Here is a 20,782-nt window from a genome sequence, read left to right as displayed (position 1 = left end):
ATATATATATATATATATATATATATATATATATATATATATATAATATATAATCGTGCAAAGTGTAGCAATGTGCAAAAAACTCATGAGATGAATAGTAAGACAAAAAAGTGGATAATAAATGTCCTTGTGTAGACAAGTATCAAACAAACAAAGGTGTCTTCACAGTCTTCTTGTGTGACTCTTCTATAAGTTGTGCTCTCAGAGCGCTTACCTTATGGCAGGTATGTAACAACTTGTATGGATGTAAATATATCCAGGGATGGTTCCACTGCGTGGGTCTCCAGCTGCTGTCTGTCACTGTGGATGGTTTCACAGGATCTCTCCTCGGTGTGTGCCAGAGTATAAAGCATAAAGACATCCCATCGTGAAGTAAATCATGAACTTTTAATTGATAAAAACGTAGAAACTTACATAAAGGTTTGAAAAGCAATGTGAAACAGCGATTTAGCATTCAGTTCTTAGTGTTTCCTGGTGCATCAGGTCCTCACTAGTTACGCCACATCACATGGCTTCATCAGAGGTGATGTGATGTGGCGTAACTATAGCTAGATGTGGGGGTAAGACAGAAGAAACTTGAGAGTGTAATGGAGGAGGTGAAGGGGCGATGGGGGTAGAGAGAATTCCCTTTTTTGGGAGGGGGTGGGAGAAATACAGGATATTGATAAGGATCTTTTGATTATTTCATTGTTTTCATATGTGACATAATGCAGATTTTAATAGAAATGTTAAACAACTAATAAAACTTGATAATAAAAAAAAGATCGCCTAGGCTATAAGAAGATTGCCAAGACCCTGAAACTGGTCTGCAGCACAGTGGCCAAGACCATACAGTGGTTTAACAGGACAGGTTCCACTCAGAACAGGCCTCGCCTTGGTCGACCAAAGGAGTTGAGTGCACATGTTCAGCATCATATCCAGAGGTTGTCTTTGACGCAGAGGTTGAAGGGGTGGGGGGTTAGCCTGTCAGTGCTCAGACTATACGATGCACACTGCATCAAATTGGTCTGCGTGGCTGTCGTCCCAGAAGGAAGCCTTTTCTAAAGATAATGCACAAGAAAGCCTGCAAACAATTTGCTGATGAAAAGCAGACTAAGGACATGGATTACTGGATGTCCTGTGCCAAGCTGCAGTTTATAAAACTAGCAAAATACTTTCTTGCATTAAAGGAGGTATAGATTCCAGAGAAATAGACATAATGTTGCCCCTGTACAAATCATTAGTAAGTAAGACCTCATCTGGAATATGCTGTTTAGTTTTGGGCACCAGTTCACACAAAAAAAGGATATCAGAAAAACTGGAGAAAGTGCAGAGAAGGGCAACAAACTGATAAGAGACATCGAGGAGCTCAGCTATGAGGAAAGATTAGAGCAGGCATCACTAAATGGCGGCCCGCGGTCCGCGTCCGGCCCGAGCTGCTGCTCTTTCCGGACCGCGGCGATCGCGCCATTTAGTCGCCGCTTTGGTCCCCAGCCTCCTCCGCTATTATTAGCAGAGGAGCGAACAGCGGGAGGCGGGACCAGAGAGGTAGCTGCCTGTCGTGTTAGATGGGAGGTGATTGGCTGCTAGGAGGCGGTCCTAGCAGCCAATCACCAGTTCGCCGAAAAGTCAACCCGACAGCTCCCGCGCCTTCAGTCCACGACTGTCCCGCCTCCCGCCCCGCGCTCTGTGAAAGGTAGGAGTGGAGAGGGAAGGGAGGAAGGGAGGAAAATGTATGAAAATGATAAGGATGGGGAGCGGGGGCAGTGCTGTGTGTGTGAAGGGGGGGTCATGTAAAGGGGGCATCATGTAAAGGGGGCAGTACTGTGTGGGGGGAATTATGTGATGGGGCAATATTGTGTGTGGAGGGGGGGAATATGTGATGGGGCAATACTGTATGGGGGGGGGATCTGTGATGGGGGTCATGTAAAGGGGCAATACTGTATGGGGGGGGATCTGTGATGGGGGTCATGTAAAGGGGAAATACTGTGGGGGGGGATATGTGATGGGGCAATACTGTGTGGTGAGATATGTGATGGGGTCATGTAAAGGGGGCAATACTGTGTGGGGGATATGTGATGGGGCAATACTGTGTGGTGGGATATGTGATGAGGTCATGTAAAGGGGGCAATACTGTGTGGGGGATATGTAATGGGGCAATACTGTGTGGGGGGATATGTAATGGGGCAATACTGTGTGGGGGGATATGTGATGGGGCAATACTGTGTGGGGGATATGTAATGGGGCAATACTGTGTGGGGGGGTATGTAATGGGGCAATACTGTGTGGGGGGATCTGTGATGGGGCAATACTGTGTGGGGGGATCTGTGATGGGGCAATACTGTGTGGGGGGATATGTGATGGGGCAATACTGTGTGGGGATATGTAATGGGGCAATACTGTGTGGGTGGATCTGTGATGGGGCAATACTGTGTGGGGGGATATGTGATGGGGCAATACTGTGTTTGGGGATATTAGATGGGGCAATACTGTGTGGGGGGATCTGTGATGGGGTCATGTAAAGGGGGCAATAATGTGTGGGGGATATGTTATGGGGCAATAATGTGTGGGGGATATGTGATGGGGGTCATGTAAAGGGGGCAAAACTGTGTGGGGGGATATGTAATGTGGTAATACTGTGTGGGGGGATGTGTAATGTGGTAATACTGTGTGGGGGATATGTGATGGGGTCATGTAAAGGGGGCAAAACTGTGTGGGGGGATATGTAATGGAGCAATACTGTGTGGGGGATATGTGATGGGGCAATACTGTGTTGGGAGATATGTGATGGGGTAATACTGTGTGGGGTGATATGTAATGGGGCAATACTGTGTGGGGGATATGTGATGGGGTAATATACTGTGTGGGGGGGATATGTGATGGGGCAATACTGTGTGGGGGGATATGTGAAGGGGGGTAATACTGTGTGGGGTGATATGTGAAGGGGGGTAATACTGTGTGGGGTGATATGTGAAGGGGGTAATACTGTGTGGGGGGATATGTGAAGGGGGGTAATACTGTGTGGGGTGATATGTGAAGGGGGACAGGGCTGTGGTGGGGAAGATGTGAAGCGGACAACCAGCTGCGCACAAAATGAGGTGCTGCACAGAAAACGTAAAGGGGTACCATTGACTCCTAAATGCACTAAAATGCAAAGTGCAATTTTCTGCACATGGAAATTGCATGGTACAAACGCATCATGCAGTTTCCTTGTGGCTGCCTTTTTAAAAAGATGCCAGGACCTTTTCCCAGCAGAAACACAGGCGCAGCAGCCCATTCAAACGAATGGTGTGTCGTGCCTGCACCCTTGGGCTGCAATGTAAAGAATTGGGGTAATTGCACGAAACTGCGATGCGGACCTCGGCTGGAAGAAAATTTTACTTATCGGACCTCCATGAATTTTAATTCAATACCCCTGGATTAGAGGAAGCGAATGTATTCTCTCTTGAGAAGAGGCAAATAAGGGGAGATGTGATCAACATGTATAATAAATACATAAGTGGTCAATAGAGTGAACTTGTGGAGTTTTTCACTTTAAGGTCATTACAGAGCACAGGGGGGGGGGGCACTCTTTACATCTGGAAGAAAAGAGATTTAACCTTCACATACGGAATGTCTTCTTCACACTAATGCCGCTTACACACGATCATTTTTCGGCATGAAAAAAAACGTTGTTTTTCAGCATGTCCAACAAACAAAGTTTTTCCAACTTCATCATTAAAAACGACGTTGCCCACACACCATCTTTTTAAAAAAATGATGAACAAAGCTTGGTGACGTACAACACGTACGACGGCACTCTAAAGGGGATGTTCTATTTGCCTTTGGGCTGCTTTAGCTGATTCCGTGCTAGTAAAAGACAATTCGCGCTTTTCTGTCTGTTACAGCGTGATGAATGTGCTTACTCCATTATGAACTGTAGATTTACCTGAACAAGCGCTCCCGTCTCATAACTTGCTTCTGAGCATGCGCTGGTTTAAAATGTCGTTTTAGCCCACACACGATCATTTTTTACAACCTGAAAAAGAAATTTTTTAAAACGACGTTAAAAAATGCAGCATGTTAGAAAAAAAAATGGGTCGTTTTTCAGAAGCCGAAAAACGATGTGAAGCCCACACACGATCATTTTAAATGACGTTTTTAAAAACGTCGTTTTTTTTTGGAACATAGCCATCTATTCACCCCTCGGACCGCGGAGTGACTACGGTCCCTTATATGCTTATATGCCTATTTATGCCTCCGCCTTGTAGCCATTTGGCTGTTTGTATTGTCATAATAAATTATACTGTAATACTGCACTTAGTCTGGCGCTCCTTGCTTTTCCCTTTAATGCACAGACTACTCTTTTAGGGTGGTAGCTGGTTGGCTCACTCATCTGCTGTCTTTTTTAGGGTCACTATATACAATATGTCTCTACTGAGTATGAGGGGCAGTGAGAGAGCGGCTCATTGATTCCAGAGTCACAGCATCACCCAAACCTGTTGCATTCCATTTTTTAACTCTGCCAGTGGTGCTAAGCAGAGCACATGCACTAAAATGTAAATTTCTTATTTTTTTTCCTATCGTCTGTTTATCTTTCTTTATATCTAAGGGAACAGTCTGAATGTGGTTGACAAATCTTCCTATGATGAAAATTAGAACCAAAAATAAATTTTGAGTAGGCATTACAATAATAGCTTGTTATATATAAAATTTACTTACAGAAAATATGTTTTCCTTAAAGGAAACCTGTACAGAGACAGTATGATGAAAGGCTATCTTTGCTGCTCCATATTTCTCCCAGTTCAGGTTTCCTTTAAATAATAAAACGTATTGTGCAACACGTTTTTGGCTGGAATTTACACATGACTTTTCCAGCATTAGATATCAAGGGTTATTTATTACAGGAATGGAATGTACCCAGGAGGACATTAAAGAATTTTTATTCTTTTGTCATGGCTTATCATCCAAGCTATTCTAGAGATGATCCGGGATTGTGAAAGGATGCAAACTAGTTCAAACGTATTTTATTTAACCTCAGTGATTTGTAGTCTTGCAGTTGTGTCTTCTTGATGTTGCAGTCTATATCATCAACAAAGTGTTTTCCAGGAATAAATAGCTCTGATACTTGCACTAGCTGACCAATCAGAAGAACTCAGTCCTGGCATATCACTGCAGCCTACATGTCCAGGGCCAAACTTCCCATTAGGCACACTAAGCCTTTGCCTATAGGTAGCAAAGAAAAAAAAAATTCTGCCGCATATTTTCACAAAGTCATGTGCCAGGTTAGGGCTAGCACAACCAGTAAATGAAGAATATGGTCTGTGTACCAGAGGTGAGACTTATGCCTTGTACACACGTTTGGAATTTCCGATGAAAAAAGTCCATCCGAAATTCCGATCGTCTGTGTGGAACTCCGAGAAAAAACCATGCATGCTCAGAATCAAGTCGACGCATGCTCGGAAGCATTGAACTTAATTTTTCTCGGCTCGTCGTAGTGTTTTACGGAATTTGGTCGGCAGTGTGTATGCAAGACAGCTATCCCAATCGGAAATTCCGTGTATACAAGGCATACAGTAAGGCACAATCAGATTTTTTCAGACGGGAATTGCGTGATGACAGGCTGTTGTCAGATTTTCCGCCAACAAATGTGGGATAGCATGCTTTAAAATGTTCCCACAACAAATGTGTGTCTTCGGACAAACCTCCAAAGTACAAACACGCATGCTCAGAAAGCAATGCTAACCATAACACAACATTAGCAGTAGTTGCCCAATAGGTGGCCCTAAAGAGCTGAAAAAACACATAGTTTTGCGTTTGTTGGCCGACAGTTCTTTGCCGTTTGTATGCAATCCACATTCCTGGCCAACGTCCTTCGGACAAAAGTCCTACGCTTTGTCCGCGGAAAATCTGATCATGTGTATGAGACTTTAGAACGAGCCCTGCTAAGCATAAAGGGTTAGTTCACTATTTCAGATTTTTTTTTAAGGTGAACTAACATCACACACCCGCCTCACCCCTCCGGTCCCTGCTGCACTTACCTCCATGGGTGATACAGTTTCATCGTCCATGGTGCAATAGTGCTGGGGTTTGAAAACCACACTATTCTTATCATAGGGATGCTGGGAAAGATCAGAGCAATTCTGGTTGGTTCATACTGGCCCATGACTGCGCTGACCAATCAGAACTGGTCTGATCCATCCCAGCATCCCTATGGAAAGAAGAGGAAGAACAGGACTGTTGTACTGAGCTGGGTGGATGGTGAAACTGTATCATCCATGAGGTCAGTGCAGCAGAGGGTGTAGGGTGTTTACCATTTAATTTTCTGAAAAGGTGAACTAACCTTTTAAAGTGAATCTCCCTTCTTTATTATGTTGAATGCTAAAAAAAAACTAAATAATACAATGACACAGCAGGGAGACTTCCCGCATTCACATTGAATGTGTGTATGGAGAAATTAATTCAGGTTTTTTTTCAGCCAGTAAGGCCGGGTACACACGGGCAAACATGTACGATGAAACCGGTCCGTCGGACCGTTTTCACCGTACATGTCTGCCCTGGGGACTTCTGTACGATGGCTGTACTAACCATCGTACAGAAGTCCGCGCGTAAACAATACGCGGGGCGTGTCCGCGCCGTCGCCACGACGATGACGCGATGATGATGCGACGTGGGCGGGCCTGCCTTTTAAATGCTTCCACGCATGCGTCGAAGTCATTCGACGCATGCGAGGGACGGCAGGCGCTCGGACATTTACGGTAGGTCTGTACAGACGACCATACATATCCGAGCGGGCAGGATTCCAGCGGACGGTTTTAAAACAAGTCCAGGAATATTTGCCCGCTGGGAAAAGGCCCGGCGGGCAAATGTTTGCTGGAATTCTGCTCGCTCGCGCCTACACACGACCGAACATGTATGCTGAAACTGGTCCGCGGACCAGTTTTAGCATACATGTTTGGTCGTGTGTATGGGGCCTTAGACACATGTATGGCCAGCATAAAAATAAGTTTATTGTTAAGGTTTACATACAATTTAAATTAGTATTTATCACAGTATCAAGAGTTTTACTTGCAACATTATTCCTTATCTGTATTCTTCTGGACAGGATGAAGATGAAGACGGTCTTCCCAAAAAGAAATGGCCCACAGTAGATGCTTCGTATTATGGTGGAAGAGGAGTGGGAGGAATTAAGAGAATGGAGGTAATTTTTTTTTTTTATTATAAATACTGTATAACAAGCGTTTTGGTGATCTAATATTGTATATATTTTTTTCTTTTTTTTATGTGTTAGTCAATTTATGTGTTTTCAGTACTTCAGTACTACAATGTTAAAAAAAAATTATGTACTGGCTTGGCTGGCCACTTTGACAAAGCAATCATTTATGTAACAATGAGCTGAGTGTTGTCAGTCCACCTTCAGTCAGCTTTTTGATGAAACAGCAAATATTCTGAAGCCTATACTAGGCACACATTACCCATATTTCAGAGGATATCAGCATACATCCTAGCTGGTCCATGCTCTTCTAATACATGAGTTTGTGAGTCCACATCACAGAACAGATTTTTTCTAGTGCTCATGGCTTAAAGTGAATGTAAACCCTCCATACACCCAATGAAGTGAACAGCCTCAGATGATTCATAGAGATGAACCAAATTTCCCTACATAGGTTTTACATATATATCTGCTGTCTTCACATGTATATACTGTTTAGGACGTTCAGATCTTTTAGGAGATTTTCTCTTCCTGGTTAACACAGAGTGTGATGTCTGGGCATATAGCCAAGATATCTAACATTGCTGATTGGAGGGAAGGCACACACCTCCTCTCATCATACGGAGAGACTCTCAGAGGTGTTTTGTAACAGGGCCAGCTCCCTGTTAATCTATTTCAGCAATCTCCCCAGACAGAAGATTCAGGCTGCTTTTGTCTAAAGTGTCCGAGAATTTGTCAGGAGTTATCAGGCTAATAATAGAGGAACAGTTCAGGAGAGAGATAACAAAATACTGCAGATTTAAGTGCCCAGCTCAAATTTCATGAATCAGGTTTACATTCAATTTAAAGGGTCACTAAAGGAAAAAAATTTTTTAGCTGAAATGACTGTTTACAGGGCATAGAGACATAAAAGTTAACTGATTCCTTTTAAAAATGATTAAAAATAGATAAAAAACAATCATATATTGTGCCTGCAGTGTAGTTTAGTTTTTGCTGTTGTTTGCTGGTTCTCTGATGTACAGAGAGCCACTAGAGGGCAGTCAGCCAATAGAGAGCAGTGATACTTTGTCTAAAACTCCTCAGCACCAATCCAGTTTCGTTTTACACACAGTAATCACACCTCCTTGATTAGTGACCACCGTGAGAAATCTCCCAGTACTGTGGTTATCAGGAAACAGGCAACCAGGAAGTGTCCAGAACAGAGAGGATTTACAGCAACATGAAAGCAAAAACGAACAATGAGGACATGAAACCAGGACTGCAGTGAGGTAAAGGAAGCTATTTAGCTAAAAAAAAAAATTCCTTTAGTGACCCTTTAAGCTAGGTACACACTTTTAGTATTTTTCATTCAGTCAGTTTTCATTCATTTCATCCCACTGCCCCTGCTGTTACTCCTATCCTAAAAAAAGACGTGGTCACTTACAACCTGCCTCTCTTCAGCAAAACCTGCACTGAAAAATCTACTTGAAAGCAAAGATAGGCATGTCAGGCTCCCCATTGCCCTCAGAAGCTGTAAGCTGAAGCAAGATGCTCCTTTTTTTCTAAATGCATGACCTGACAACATACAGTAGGTGTGCGCAGTCTATTGCATTAGCGTATGCACCCCAAACCTCAAACACACACTACTGATCACTCACCGTCACCATGTTCATTCAGAAAGGGAAGGGGATGGTCAATTACATATTTACCGGCCCCTTCCTCCACTCATCCTAAAACATCTTAGCAGCAACAGCTGGCGGGAGAGGAGGGAAGCTGGTAGCACTGTAGGGGGAAGGAGCGAGCCAGGAAAGTAGGGGGAATCTGTGCTTTAAAGGGTGATTAGGGTGTGCCTGGGCACACCTGGCACACCCTGTGAGGCACCCATCCACACTGGGACAACGCCACTACAGGCTTCTTGATCCTCCCGGTCTATTTAGGCCAACGAGGGGAACTGCCTAAGGAAACGTTTTTGGAAATTTGGGCAGGACACTACATAGCTGGACATATACCAGCAGGTCCTGGGCCCTTTAATTTTCCACCTCTCGGAAATAGGCAGCTAGGGCTGGGTTGGACGCTATAGTTTCATCCTCCCCTGATACATCTTTTTGGACTAAGCCTGAACGATCCTGGGTGAGATCCACTCTCATCCTGTAACCTGCACTAATCTGCTCCTGTGGCCCCTGATGAGGGTTTTGAATAAAACCAGAAACGCGTCGGGCTACTCTACTTCGCCCATTGGAGAGTGCTTTTATGTTATGTACTGTTTGTTCGTTGTTTTGTGAATTTTCTGCCTTCATTGGCACACACATTGTTTTTGGTGTTTTTTTACTGTTCATGTGCACTTCGTTGTTTTTATGCACTTAGGTGCACACAGTGAGTTTGTACCAAGTGCTAACATGCTTACTCTGTCCAAATAAACATAGTTTTTATACTTAACTGTGTTTGGCTTATAAAGTCCCATTTAGGGGGTATACCCTTTCCTGTTATATGTGCGCACGCCTATGCCTGACGACACGAACATACACAGAAAGAATGCTTTCAACAATTAGTTTGTCTGTCACTATCCTCTGTAAACTTGGAATCTTCTCACCAAATGAACTGCATAATAGTCATATCTGGCTCCACAGCAAGGGAGGCTTCAACAACTGGGAATAAGGGAGCATGGTTCCTGCAGTCTGACCCGCTTTGATGTGTATGAGACTGGCCATGATCTAGATCTAGAATAGAACTTCTGAGCATTTTCTGGTTTTACTGGGTCTTTCATAATATTATCCCCAGTCTGTGTGTCACATATCATGCCAACAGCTTTTTAAGAATAATTGGTCTGGTTTATGAAAACTGGAGCACAGAAAAATCACTGACCTTCTTCTGAAAATATCAGTTTACTGGCTGTCTCTAGGTTTGTTCATTTAAATTTAAATTTAAAGATCCAGAACAAGTAAATAAAGTTTAACTCCCTATGCGCATACCTGTTTCAGTTTTTGACAACATTTGCTTACTTGTTCTAAGCATGAAACATTTTAAAAACAAAGGTATCAGCAAGGACAGCCTCATATTTCTTCCAGTACACACGCCATATACTGCAAAAAGTGATCCACCGCCTTGAATAAATAATCAAAAATTGCAAACGTTTATATACTATAAATACTGTATACAGTAAAACCTTGGTTTGAGAGTAATTTGCAAGACAAGCTAATTTTTTTAATACATTTTGACTTGATATACAAGTAGCGTCACATCACAACCGAGTATGAAATTATAGAGAGGCGCCTCTAAGTGTAGCAATATGGTTATATTTAATGAAGGTACAACATTTAGAAACTCACATGGTTGATGATTAAAACAGGCACATCTAAGAATGCAGTCATCCGGGATAAAGCTGTCCACATCCTCCACACTGCCATTGATGTCGTCCCTTCCACGATGCGCTCCACGAGCACTTCAGCCTCAGTTTCTGATCGCTCTACTGCAGAGTAGTCTTCACGGTCACAATTGCAGACTGACAGCGGAGAGAGACCCGGCGGTGCGGAGGATGGTCTATGTGGACAGCATTTAACTTGACAGATAGTAACCCTAGTTTAAAACGTCCATTTTGCTGCGTTTACATGCCACGTTTAGCGGCGTTTTGCCGCGTTTTTCTGCGTTTGCATTTAGAAGAGTCTATTTTTTTAAATGACCAAAAACTAAAAACACCCATAAACAAAACGCTGCTAAACACAGGTTACCGCGTTTAGCTGCATTTTGCTGCATTTAGCTGCGTTCTGCATATGAAACGTGGACATTTTCAGCGTCTGAACACATTTTTTTGCTTTAACCACTTCCCTACCGGCCCATAGTAAAATGACGTCCACAAAGAACCTCTGCCGTTCAGAGTGGACGTCATATGACGTCCTGGGCTTTCCGGGTGGATATCTGAATGATGCCTGCAGCTAGATGCATCATTCAGATATCCTTCTCTTGTGCCGGCGATTCTGCACAACGTAAGAACGATCATAGCGGTGGTTCCGCTGCTAGATCGTTCTTACAGGCGGCGGGAGGGGACATACCCCCCCTCCCGCCGCCATCTGGTGCTTCTCCGGGCTCTCCCGTGCCATCGGGGGCCCGGAGAACGAATCGTCCGGCGCTCGCAGGAAGCATAGAGATGACTGGTGACCAGATGGTCACCAGTCATCTCTATGACCGTCGGAGGACCCGGGCGCGATGTGATGACGTCACGCCCGGGTCCCCGTGAGTAAACAAAGCCGCGATTGCGGCTGCTAAGCAACCACAAGCATGAGATCGGTGAATTTTTTTTTCACCGATTTCATGCTTTCCAGCCTGGAGGAGAGATGTGGGGTCTTATTGACCCCGCATCTCTCCATAAAGAGTACCTGTCACACACATTCCTATTACAAGGGATGTTTACATTCCTTGTAATAGGAATAAAAGTGATCAAAAAAATAAATAAAATAAAAAAAAAGTGTAAAAAAAGAAATAAATATATAAAAATAAATAAATAAAATTTATTTTTTTAACGCCCCTGTCCCCGGTAGCTTGCGCGCAGAAGCGAACGCACACGCAAGTCCCGCCGGCATATGTAAACGCCGTTTAAACCACATATGTGAGGTATCGCCGCGTGCGTTAGAGCGCCAGCAACAATTCTAGCACTAGATCTCCTCTGTAAATCTAAACTGGTAACCTGTAAAAAATTTCAAATCGTTGCCTATGGAGATTTTTAAGTACCGAAGTTTGGCGCCATTCCATGAGTGTGCGCAATTTTAAAGCGTGACATGTTAGGTATCTATTTACTCGGTGTAACATCATATTTCATATTTTACAAAAAAATTGGGCTAACTTTACTGTTTTTTAATTTTTTTAATTCATGAAACAATTTTTTTCCAAAAAAAAGGCGTTTGAAAAATTATTGCGCAAATACCGTGCAAGATAAAAGGTTTCAATGACCGTCGTTTTATTCCCTAGGGTGTCTGCTAAAAAAACATATATAATGTTTGGGGGTTCTGCGTAATTTTCTAGCAAAAAAATTATGATTTGTACATGTAGGAGAGAAGTGCCAGAATAGGCCTGGTATGGAAGTGTGTATAACTGCCCGGTATGGAAGTGGTTAAAAGAAACGCTGTTAAACGCAACTGCCTAAAAACAGCAATAAACAAGAGTGTGTACATGGTCACATAGGATACCATTAATTAAGTTCAGGGGCAGTTGAAAAAAGTGTCCAACTACCTCTGAACATCCATTTAGCAGCAGCAGTGTACATGGGGCCTAAAACAATGGGAAGCTGCTGGCTCTCACTTATTCAGTGATCACATGTGAGTGATTGGCCCTGGACGCAGACTGCCTGTGACCAGGGTTGATCAAAAACACTTGCATGCGATCACTGCTTGAGCGATTAGCTGCAAGAGCTGACAGCTTATCATTGCTTTCAATGGGGCTGCCTACTCGCAGCTATGCACATCGCTATACTGACACATTTTTCCCTACTAACACCTTAATACCTTTCCACCCTCTTGGCACCCCACAACATCCCACTAGCTTATCTCCCCATACACATCCTGGAACAAACTACTGGAGGTTGCATCCTGCTGGTATCTCGGAGGCTGGACAGTGAGCTCCCTTCCCATCCGCACATGTTTCAACAGCAGATTGAATTAGAGATGCTCCTCTTCTGAGCTCTTTCTGCTGCCAGCGCTAGAGGTATTGAATGAGACCATTGTGGGGGGGGGGGGGAATGAAGGGGAAAAGGGGCGGCAAAGGTTTTGTGGTGCTTCCGGCAGTGCCAGAAGAGGAGCGCTCGTGTTTAGTTTAGTGACATTAGTGACCTGCAAGCACAGGGCCAGCACCTGAGGTGGTGGAAAAAAAGCCCTGGTAATACGTATTTTCATGCCTTAGTCATCATTCTTTTACTTAAAGGGTCACTAAAGGATTTTTTTTTTTTAGCTAAATAGCTTCCTTTACCTTACTGCAGTACTGGTTCTATGTCCTCATTGTTCATTTTTGCTTTGATGTTGCTGTAAATCCTCTCTGTTCTGGACACTTCCTGGTTGCCTGTTTCCTGATAACCACAGTACTGGGAGATTTCTCACGGTGGTCACTAATCAAGGAGGTGTGATTACTGTGTGTAAAACGAAACAGGATTGGTGCTGAGGAGTTTTAGACAAAGTATCACTGCTCTCTATTGGCTGACTGCCCTCTAGTGGCTCTCTGTACATCAGAGAACCAGGAAACAACATGCAAAAACGAAACTACACTGCAGGCACATTATATGATTGTTTTTTTATCTATTTTTAATCATTTTTAAAAGGAATCAGTTAACTATTATGTCTCTATACCATGTAAACAGTCATTTCAGCTAAAACATTTTTTTCCTTTAGTGACCCTTTAAATGCTTCTCAATATTTTCTTTCTGCAGAAGAACCCAACCCCCAAGATGATCCTCCTTAATCCTATTTTTTGTAAAGATTTTGTTTAATTTAACACATTGCCAGAACTTGCTCTTTAGATGATAGAATAACATTAACTTTCCCGTCCAGAGCTAAACAGAAGGATTTGTCCATTGATCAGAACAATAGGTTTCAAAAAAGATATATTCCCTACCTCCCACTCCATAAAAAAAAAAAAACACGTTCTCATAATACATTCATTTGTCTTTTTAACAATTTATGTACATTAACAACCTATGCAGATTGTAGACATGTTCAGTGAGTCCTAGACTAAGCTTTACACAAAGATTAAAATGCATGTTGCATTTTTAAATATTCCTGGGTTTGTTGCGCTGTTTTGACTAATATAAAAAATCAATCTAACATTTTCATTCGTGGCTGCAGGTTCGCTGGGGGGAGAGGGGGTCCACAGAAGAAGGCGCTAAACTGGAGAAAGCCAAGAATGCCAGGGTGAAGATGCCAGAACAGGAATATGAGTTTCCATCACCAAAAATTCTCAACACCAGCTATGGCAAGCCAAATATGTCCAGAAAATGGTACTCCCCAATCAAGGTAGGCTTTGACTTTATAAACTGGTATAAAAAAATGTTCAAGTTTATAACATATGATATAGCTTTATCATAGGCAAGTGTAAGACTCTGCCTAATCTGTAAAATACTTGTAATAATAATTGGTATTTTTATGTCTACTATTCCATCAGGGAAAAACACAACCCTTCCCTTATCTAAAGCGATAGCTAAATGTTTTCTGTAAGATGGCTCCTATCTTTCTGGGGAGTTACTGCCCATTAAGGGCATAGTGACACCATAATGCTATCAGAGTTGGCCATCAGGAAGCTATGCTCTTTACAGAACTTTACAGAACTTCACAGTCTCACATTTTCCTACTAGGATCCTAACCACCCGTAAACTTATGGTGGGGAGGTGAAGCCCTACCTCGCTCCACCAAATAACTTTGAGTATAACTACACCTTTAAGCCTTGCTGACACTGTAGGTTGCAGAAGAGCATTCAATTCACAGTGTTTTTATGTCAAGCCTTTGGCTGGATTACCAAAGCCTTAAAGAGCAATGGACAGCAAAGGTTTGACCACTACAGATAGTATTTGGGTCACCATGTCACAACAACCAACTTCAACTTCAACTACAATGTGTGAAGTAAGTCATTAGGCTCAGTACACAGTTTTGGCATTTGCAGAGATCAGAACCACCTGTCAAGCTCCCATAAAAGTATGTAAAAATCCACAATGTGAACAAGCCCTCATTTATAATCCTAAATAATTTTAGTTTCCCTGACAGTTGTGAACACTTTCAAAATGTCATACGTCATATGTGGGGATGGGTGAGCTTGAGTACTCCCAGAATACTATTTGTAGCGGTCAGACTGTGTCTACCCATTGCTTGGCATGCCTTCAGCTATGCCCTGTATACAGAAATGGTTTCTTCCAAAAGTAAACACAAAATTTCCCTTGTGCATTTCTGTTAGGGTAGGAGCTGCAATGTTCAGACATTTAACGTTTTAGCTATTGTTGGGTTGTAGAAAGCAGGAGCACTACAGGGGCCTCATCCCAGCATGCTGTCCCTAAAAAGGGATTTGGCGGTTTGTGGGTCAAATCAGAATTTTAAAGCCCTTTTCATACTTTTCACAATAAGGGAGCCTCCCGATATCCAGCTGCAAATCCAGCAATATTTTATGAGCCCTGGAGAGGGCATTTATAGAAATAACACAACCAATATTTTATTATGCTATAGCAGCCACACTCTTAATGCCATCTATTTTTCCATCTGACAAAAGTTTTCAATCCAACAACCAACATTCATTAGAGACCATATATGATTATACTGTAAATTGGATAGGATATCCAATGTGTTCTGCTGAACATTGTAATATAGGTGTCTTTAGTGTGTGATTTATATTTTCTGTATGTAACCATGTTTTATATACTGTATGTAACCCCATCATAGCAGAAACTATGGATTATACAGTATGTAGAGTTTGGCTTTGGTGGTGCAAAACAAAAAAAAGACTCAGGATATGTATTTGCTCAAACCAATCAACATACTGTTTTACGACAGGGCCAACAAGAGTCACCGACTCCTAATACTGCTGTGTTCCTTTCTAGCTAATCTACTTTTTTTCAATGTGTTGTAAGCTAATTGTTTTCCTTTGTCAAATGTATTACCTCCCATTATTGCTTAACACATCCATGAAATTTAAATCTAGTTCGCCGAAGCCCACTTTACACCTTGGCTGCAAAACCCTAATTGTACCATCCCGCTATAGATAACTTCCCACAACACCCTCCTCTGTTTTTTCTACTCTATTCACTCAATACTCGCTATGGTGTCCATGTCTACTTTCCTGGGATTAACGTAGGTAACTGAATTATTTCCTCTCTTATCTATACCTTAACCCAGCAATTAATTTGCCAAAGGCCTTGTAGTGGCTCCCTCTCCCTTGTTTCTGTCCCCCTACCTCTGGTCCCTTCCTTACTTCCCCTTCCCTCCCCTGGTTGGTCCCCTGTTCCATCCTCCCTCATCTTCCCTCATGGCATGTTCTTTCATTTAGTCTGTTTATTTTATGGTGTATAGGGAATTATTTTTCCCTCTTATGTATACTGTAACCTGCTTCATGGAATGCAAATGCCAGTGTCTCCACCAGCTCCTGGACATGTTTAAACATTGTTCATTTAGCTATAGCAGCTTTAAGACATCTCTCAAGCATGTTAGTCAGTTTTTTTTGTTTCTTTGTTAATGGCTAACTCTAGATTGCAAAAGCAGCTAACGTCTGCAAAGCTTAGTCGTCCAAAAACAAAATATACACTGTCCCTTCTTTTATGGCTGAATTATATATTCCAATATACATACCCTATTCCAATAAATTATGCTTTTTGATTTTATTTATTGTGGCTATTGTCTGTTGTGGGACACTTGATATTCTCTGTAAAGGCCCAGATTTAAAAGAATATTTTATTCTTGCGAATTGTGTGTCATGGACCACACTGATAATGTGTGATTGTGTATAAGCAGAATGAGTCTTCTAAACACATCACAGGCAATACTGCCATGTAAGTTTTATGAAAATACTTCTGAGCTTTCTTTTGATCCCAAAATAAATGCTTCACCTCGCGTCTGGCAGTAGAGCATGGAATGAAAATGTGGCAGAAGGAAATGTTCATAGCATTGCAATGGCTTGCAAATTGTTACTGGCAGACAGAAGAGGTCACAGCAATCTGAAATGTAGTGCAAGGGTTCAGAAGTACAAGTGTTTGCTGTGCTATTCCACCTGTACATAAAAGCCCTGAGGCCAGCTAAAAGATATATCAGAATAAAATCTTTATTTCAGGTTTTGGCTAGCAATGGGTGAAAATCTTTCAGTGATATATAATTAGGGATGAGCTCAAGGTTCTGTCCAAACACAAGTTCAGGCTGAACTTTGGCTGTTCGGGTGTTCATTCCATTCAGCGGGAGCCGGTCATCGTTAATAGTAGCAGTATTTCTACTGCTATTATCTATGATGGCTTCCTATCTGTCAATGGTTGCTAAGGAGACGATGGGTGTCAGAGCGCACCATGCCATTAGCAACCAGTGACCTCACTCAGCCCCGTTAATTTTACTGGCCGGAAGTTGCCGGTCATGTAAATAAAGAAGTGAGGATATTGCAACATCACTGATCAAATGATTCAATTATATTGAACAAATATGGTTATATTTGAACAACCACTTCAGCCCCGAGCCTCTTTTTGACACTTGTTGTTTACAAGTTAAAATCATTTTTGTTTTCTAGAAAATTACTAAGAGCCGGTTCACACTGGGGCGACTCGTCAGGCAGCTCAGGCGCCTGACGAGTCGCATCCCATTCTATGCAATAGAATCGTTCTAATAGGAGCGACGCAGAGGTCATTTTGCAGGTCGCCTCTGAAGTCGTCTTCAGGACGCCTTGTGGAGTCGCCCCCGAAGTCTTGCCGCCTAAGGCCCCGTACACACGACCGAACATGTTTGCTGAAACTGGTCCGCGGACCAGTTTCAGCAGACATGTTCGGTCGTCTGTACAGCCGAGCGGACAGGATTCCAGCGTACATTTGCCAGCCGGGCCTTTTTCGAGCGGGCAAATGTTTCTAAACTTGTTTAGAAGCATGCCCGCTGGAATCCTGTCCGTCGGACATGTTTGGTCATCTGTACAGACTTACCGTACATGTCCGAGCGGCCGCCATCCCTCGACGCATGCGTGGAAGCATTAAACTGCATTAAACTGCCAGGGCCGCGCACGTCGCCGCGTCATCTTCGCGGCGACGGCGCGGCCTCGTCGCCGCGTATCGTGTACGCGCGGATTTCTGTATGATGGTGCCGCCGGACCGTTTTCATCGTACATGTTTGCCCGTCTGTACGAGGCCTAAGTGTGAACCGGCTCTAAAGTTAACCCAATTGTTTTTTATATTGTGAAAGATAATGTTACGCAGAGTAAATTGATACCCAACATGTCACACTTCAAAATGACAGAGGAGGTCTAGAGCTATAAGTATTGCTCTTGCTCTAAAAATCGCTGCGATACCTCATGTGTGGTTTGAACGCCATTTTATAATGCGGGTGCAACTCACATATGCGTTCGCCTCTGCACGCGAGCTCGTTGGGACGGGACACTTTAAAACATTTTTTTTTTATTATTATTTATTTTACTTTTTTTTTTTACACTGTCTTTTAAAACAAAAATTGGGGTCACTTTTATTTCTATTACAAGGAATGTAAACATCCCTTGTAATCTCTCTTAAATATGAAATCTGAGGTAAAAAAGACCTCAGATCCTATATTTACACTAAAATGCAATAAACAAAAAAAACAAATGTCTTCTTTAAGAGCTATGGGCGGAAGTGACGTTTGACTTTGCTTCCACCCTCCCATGCTATGGAGCTGAGCAGTGGCCATCTTCCCCTCAGTCGTCAGCCATGCATCCATGGGAGAGGACGCGATACCAGCGAGTCCGGTAAGCGGCGGAGACCTTTGGTTTCAGAAAATATATAATGTTCTAAGTAATTTTTAGGCAAAGAAATGGCGATTTTTGCATGTATGAAAGAAATGTTAGAATTGCCGAGGTGGCAGGAGATTCAATTACATAGGCTTTGTAGTCCATCACTAAAGCCTGGTCACTCCAAACTAGTACGTATTTTACGAGTCAGAGAATTGTTTCCATCAGATGTTACAAAATGTTAGTGAATGTGATAGATTACTGTGCAAAACAACTAACAACTGTACTGGCTAAATAATTTGGCTGTGCACTTCCGTTGTCTTGCTTTCAAGATGATTTTTTGTATTAATTAGCTTTTAAAACATCCTCCAGTAATGTGCGTGTTCAAAGATCATCTTGTACCTCTTAGTCTTTGTACAAAACTGTCTAGAGGCACACGCACTATAACAACATTTTCTAGAGTCAATTCAGCTGTCTCTTCATTGAAATCTATTAGAGCCGGAAAAATTACTTTGATTAAAAAGAATTTTGAAACATTTGTCATGAAAATCATTGCACAATTTTGTGAAATGTTTTAAAAACAGGAGTCTATGTTCCTTGCATAACTCATGTGTTTATAATTCTGGAGTAGAATGCTAGTTTTGGTCAATTGTTGTTTACTAGCCTGTAAGGTAATAGTGTGCTTGTGCGTTTAGTAAGGGTGACACCAAGTGGTGAATTCTAGTAACATTGTAGACCAATAGCTGAAGGACTCCCAAGTATCTGTTGCCTCGTATGCCATGACTGCTAGGCCAGTGACTATGCAATGTCTAGATTAGGATAGGAGTGTTACATAGATTTACAGGGTGCTGGAATATTTTAGTACCGTTTCTCGACGATAAAAATAATAAAGAACTTGAAGCAGAGCCAGCTTGGTGAAGGCTTGTGCCATTTCTTCCTGAGGATTTGGGATGTATGTGACAAAATAAGTGGACTTCCATCGGCCTAGTTTCTTGATTACGTGGTCTTGTACTCCCACGATCCTATTGGGAGGCAGCTGAGACTGCTCCAATCCGGAAAGGGATTTGTCCAGAGAACTGACTGGGGTTGAAGCCCAAGTTGCTTAGGAGGATCCTGACATGCTTGATGAACTGTCTTCCACTCAGGGGGCTGATTAGAAAGTGTAGCAATGAGCTAACATCAGATTGGCTGGGTAGATGGGACAGTAGTTGGTCGAGCACGGTCATTGGGCACCGGGCATTGTTAGTCTGAAACAGGTTCATGTCAACCCCAGGGCCGGTTTGTTGCATTTTACAGACTGTGAGATGAAGGGTGTAATGGTTTGGAAAGCGAGTCAGGTGGTTTTGGAGCACTGTCTTACTGCCGGAGCTGCTGACAGCAAATTCACTAGGTCGTAGGAAACCGTGGAAGGCCTGGTAGATGGCTGCCTGGATGACTAGGCTTGGCAAAGCCCCAAACGGAGAACGAGTAAGGATTTTAGACTTGTCCCTAAAGAGGGCGTAGCTGCAGAATAATAGGCCAATCCATCATTGGTGTAATGATCTTTTATTGTACAGCCATACCAGGATGAAAAACATAAGCACTGTGCTCTGTACATTGTAGGATCAGTATGAATTTACATTTTGTCTGGACTGTATGTCATTTTACTGTTTATTAATTGGCCAGTATTAGGGGTCCTGCTGCTGTATCTCTGCTGATCTGGCCACTGGCCTTCTAGTCTTGTTTGCTACATCTTGGCTTTGTACTGAATTAAATAAAGTTAGTTTGATGTGCAGCTTCTCCCTTCTACCTTGGTCACTACCACATGGCTTAAGAAGTTCAACTTTTTTCTATAGAAGTAAAATTGATTTAAAAATTAAGTGTAGAACATTTCAGCCTATTTTGTGTTATAAGTTTTGATTATTGTTACATTTAACCATTTACATATTGTTACATTTAACCACTTCATTACTGGGTACTTAAACCCCCTTCGTGCCCACACCAATTTTCAGCTTTCAGCCCTGACGCATTTTGAATGACAACACTGTACCCAAATAATATTTTCATAATTTTTTTCCCGCAAATAGAGCTTTCTTTTGGTGGTATTTGCTCTCTGCGATTTTTATTTTTTGCGCTATAAACAAAAAAAGACAGAAGATTTTGAAAAAAAACACAATATTTTTTACTTTTTGTTATAATAATATCCCAATTTTTTTTTACCTCGGTTTAGGCCGATACGTATTCTTCTACATATTT

General features: G+C 42.4%; 1 protein-coding gene across 1 annotated transcript in view; it reads left to right on the top strand.

Moving 5' to 3' along the window:
• ANTXR1 (ANTXR cell adhesion molecule 1) overlaps window positions 1-20,782 on the top strand; it is a 267,298-nt gene that overhangs the window by 195,803 nt on the left and 50,713 nt on the right. Inside the window, exons 15-16 of the mRNA XM_040345902.1 lie at window positions 7,064-7,159; window positions 13,972-14,139. Of these exons, the coding sequence (XP_040201836.1) occupies window positions 7,064-7,159; window positions 13,972-14,139 (264 nt within the window). The remainder of the gene's footprint in view (window positions 1-7,063; window positions 7,160-13,971; window positions 14,140-20,782) is intronic.

Source organism: Rana temporaria, chromosome 3, assembly GCF_905171775.1.
Source record: "Rana temporaria chromosome 3, aRanTem1.1, whole genome shotgun sequence".
Lineage (NCBI taxonomy): Eukaryota > Metazoa > Chordata > Amphibia > Anura > Ranidae > Rana > Rana temporaria.
The sequence above is the reverse complement of the archived record's forward strand: the minus strand, read 5'-3'. Positions and strand labels throughout refer to the sequence as shown.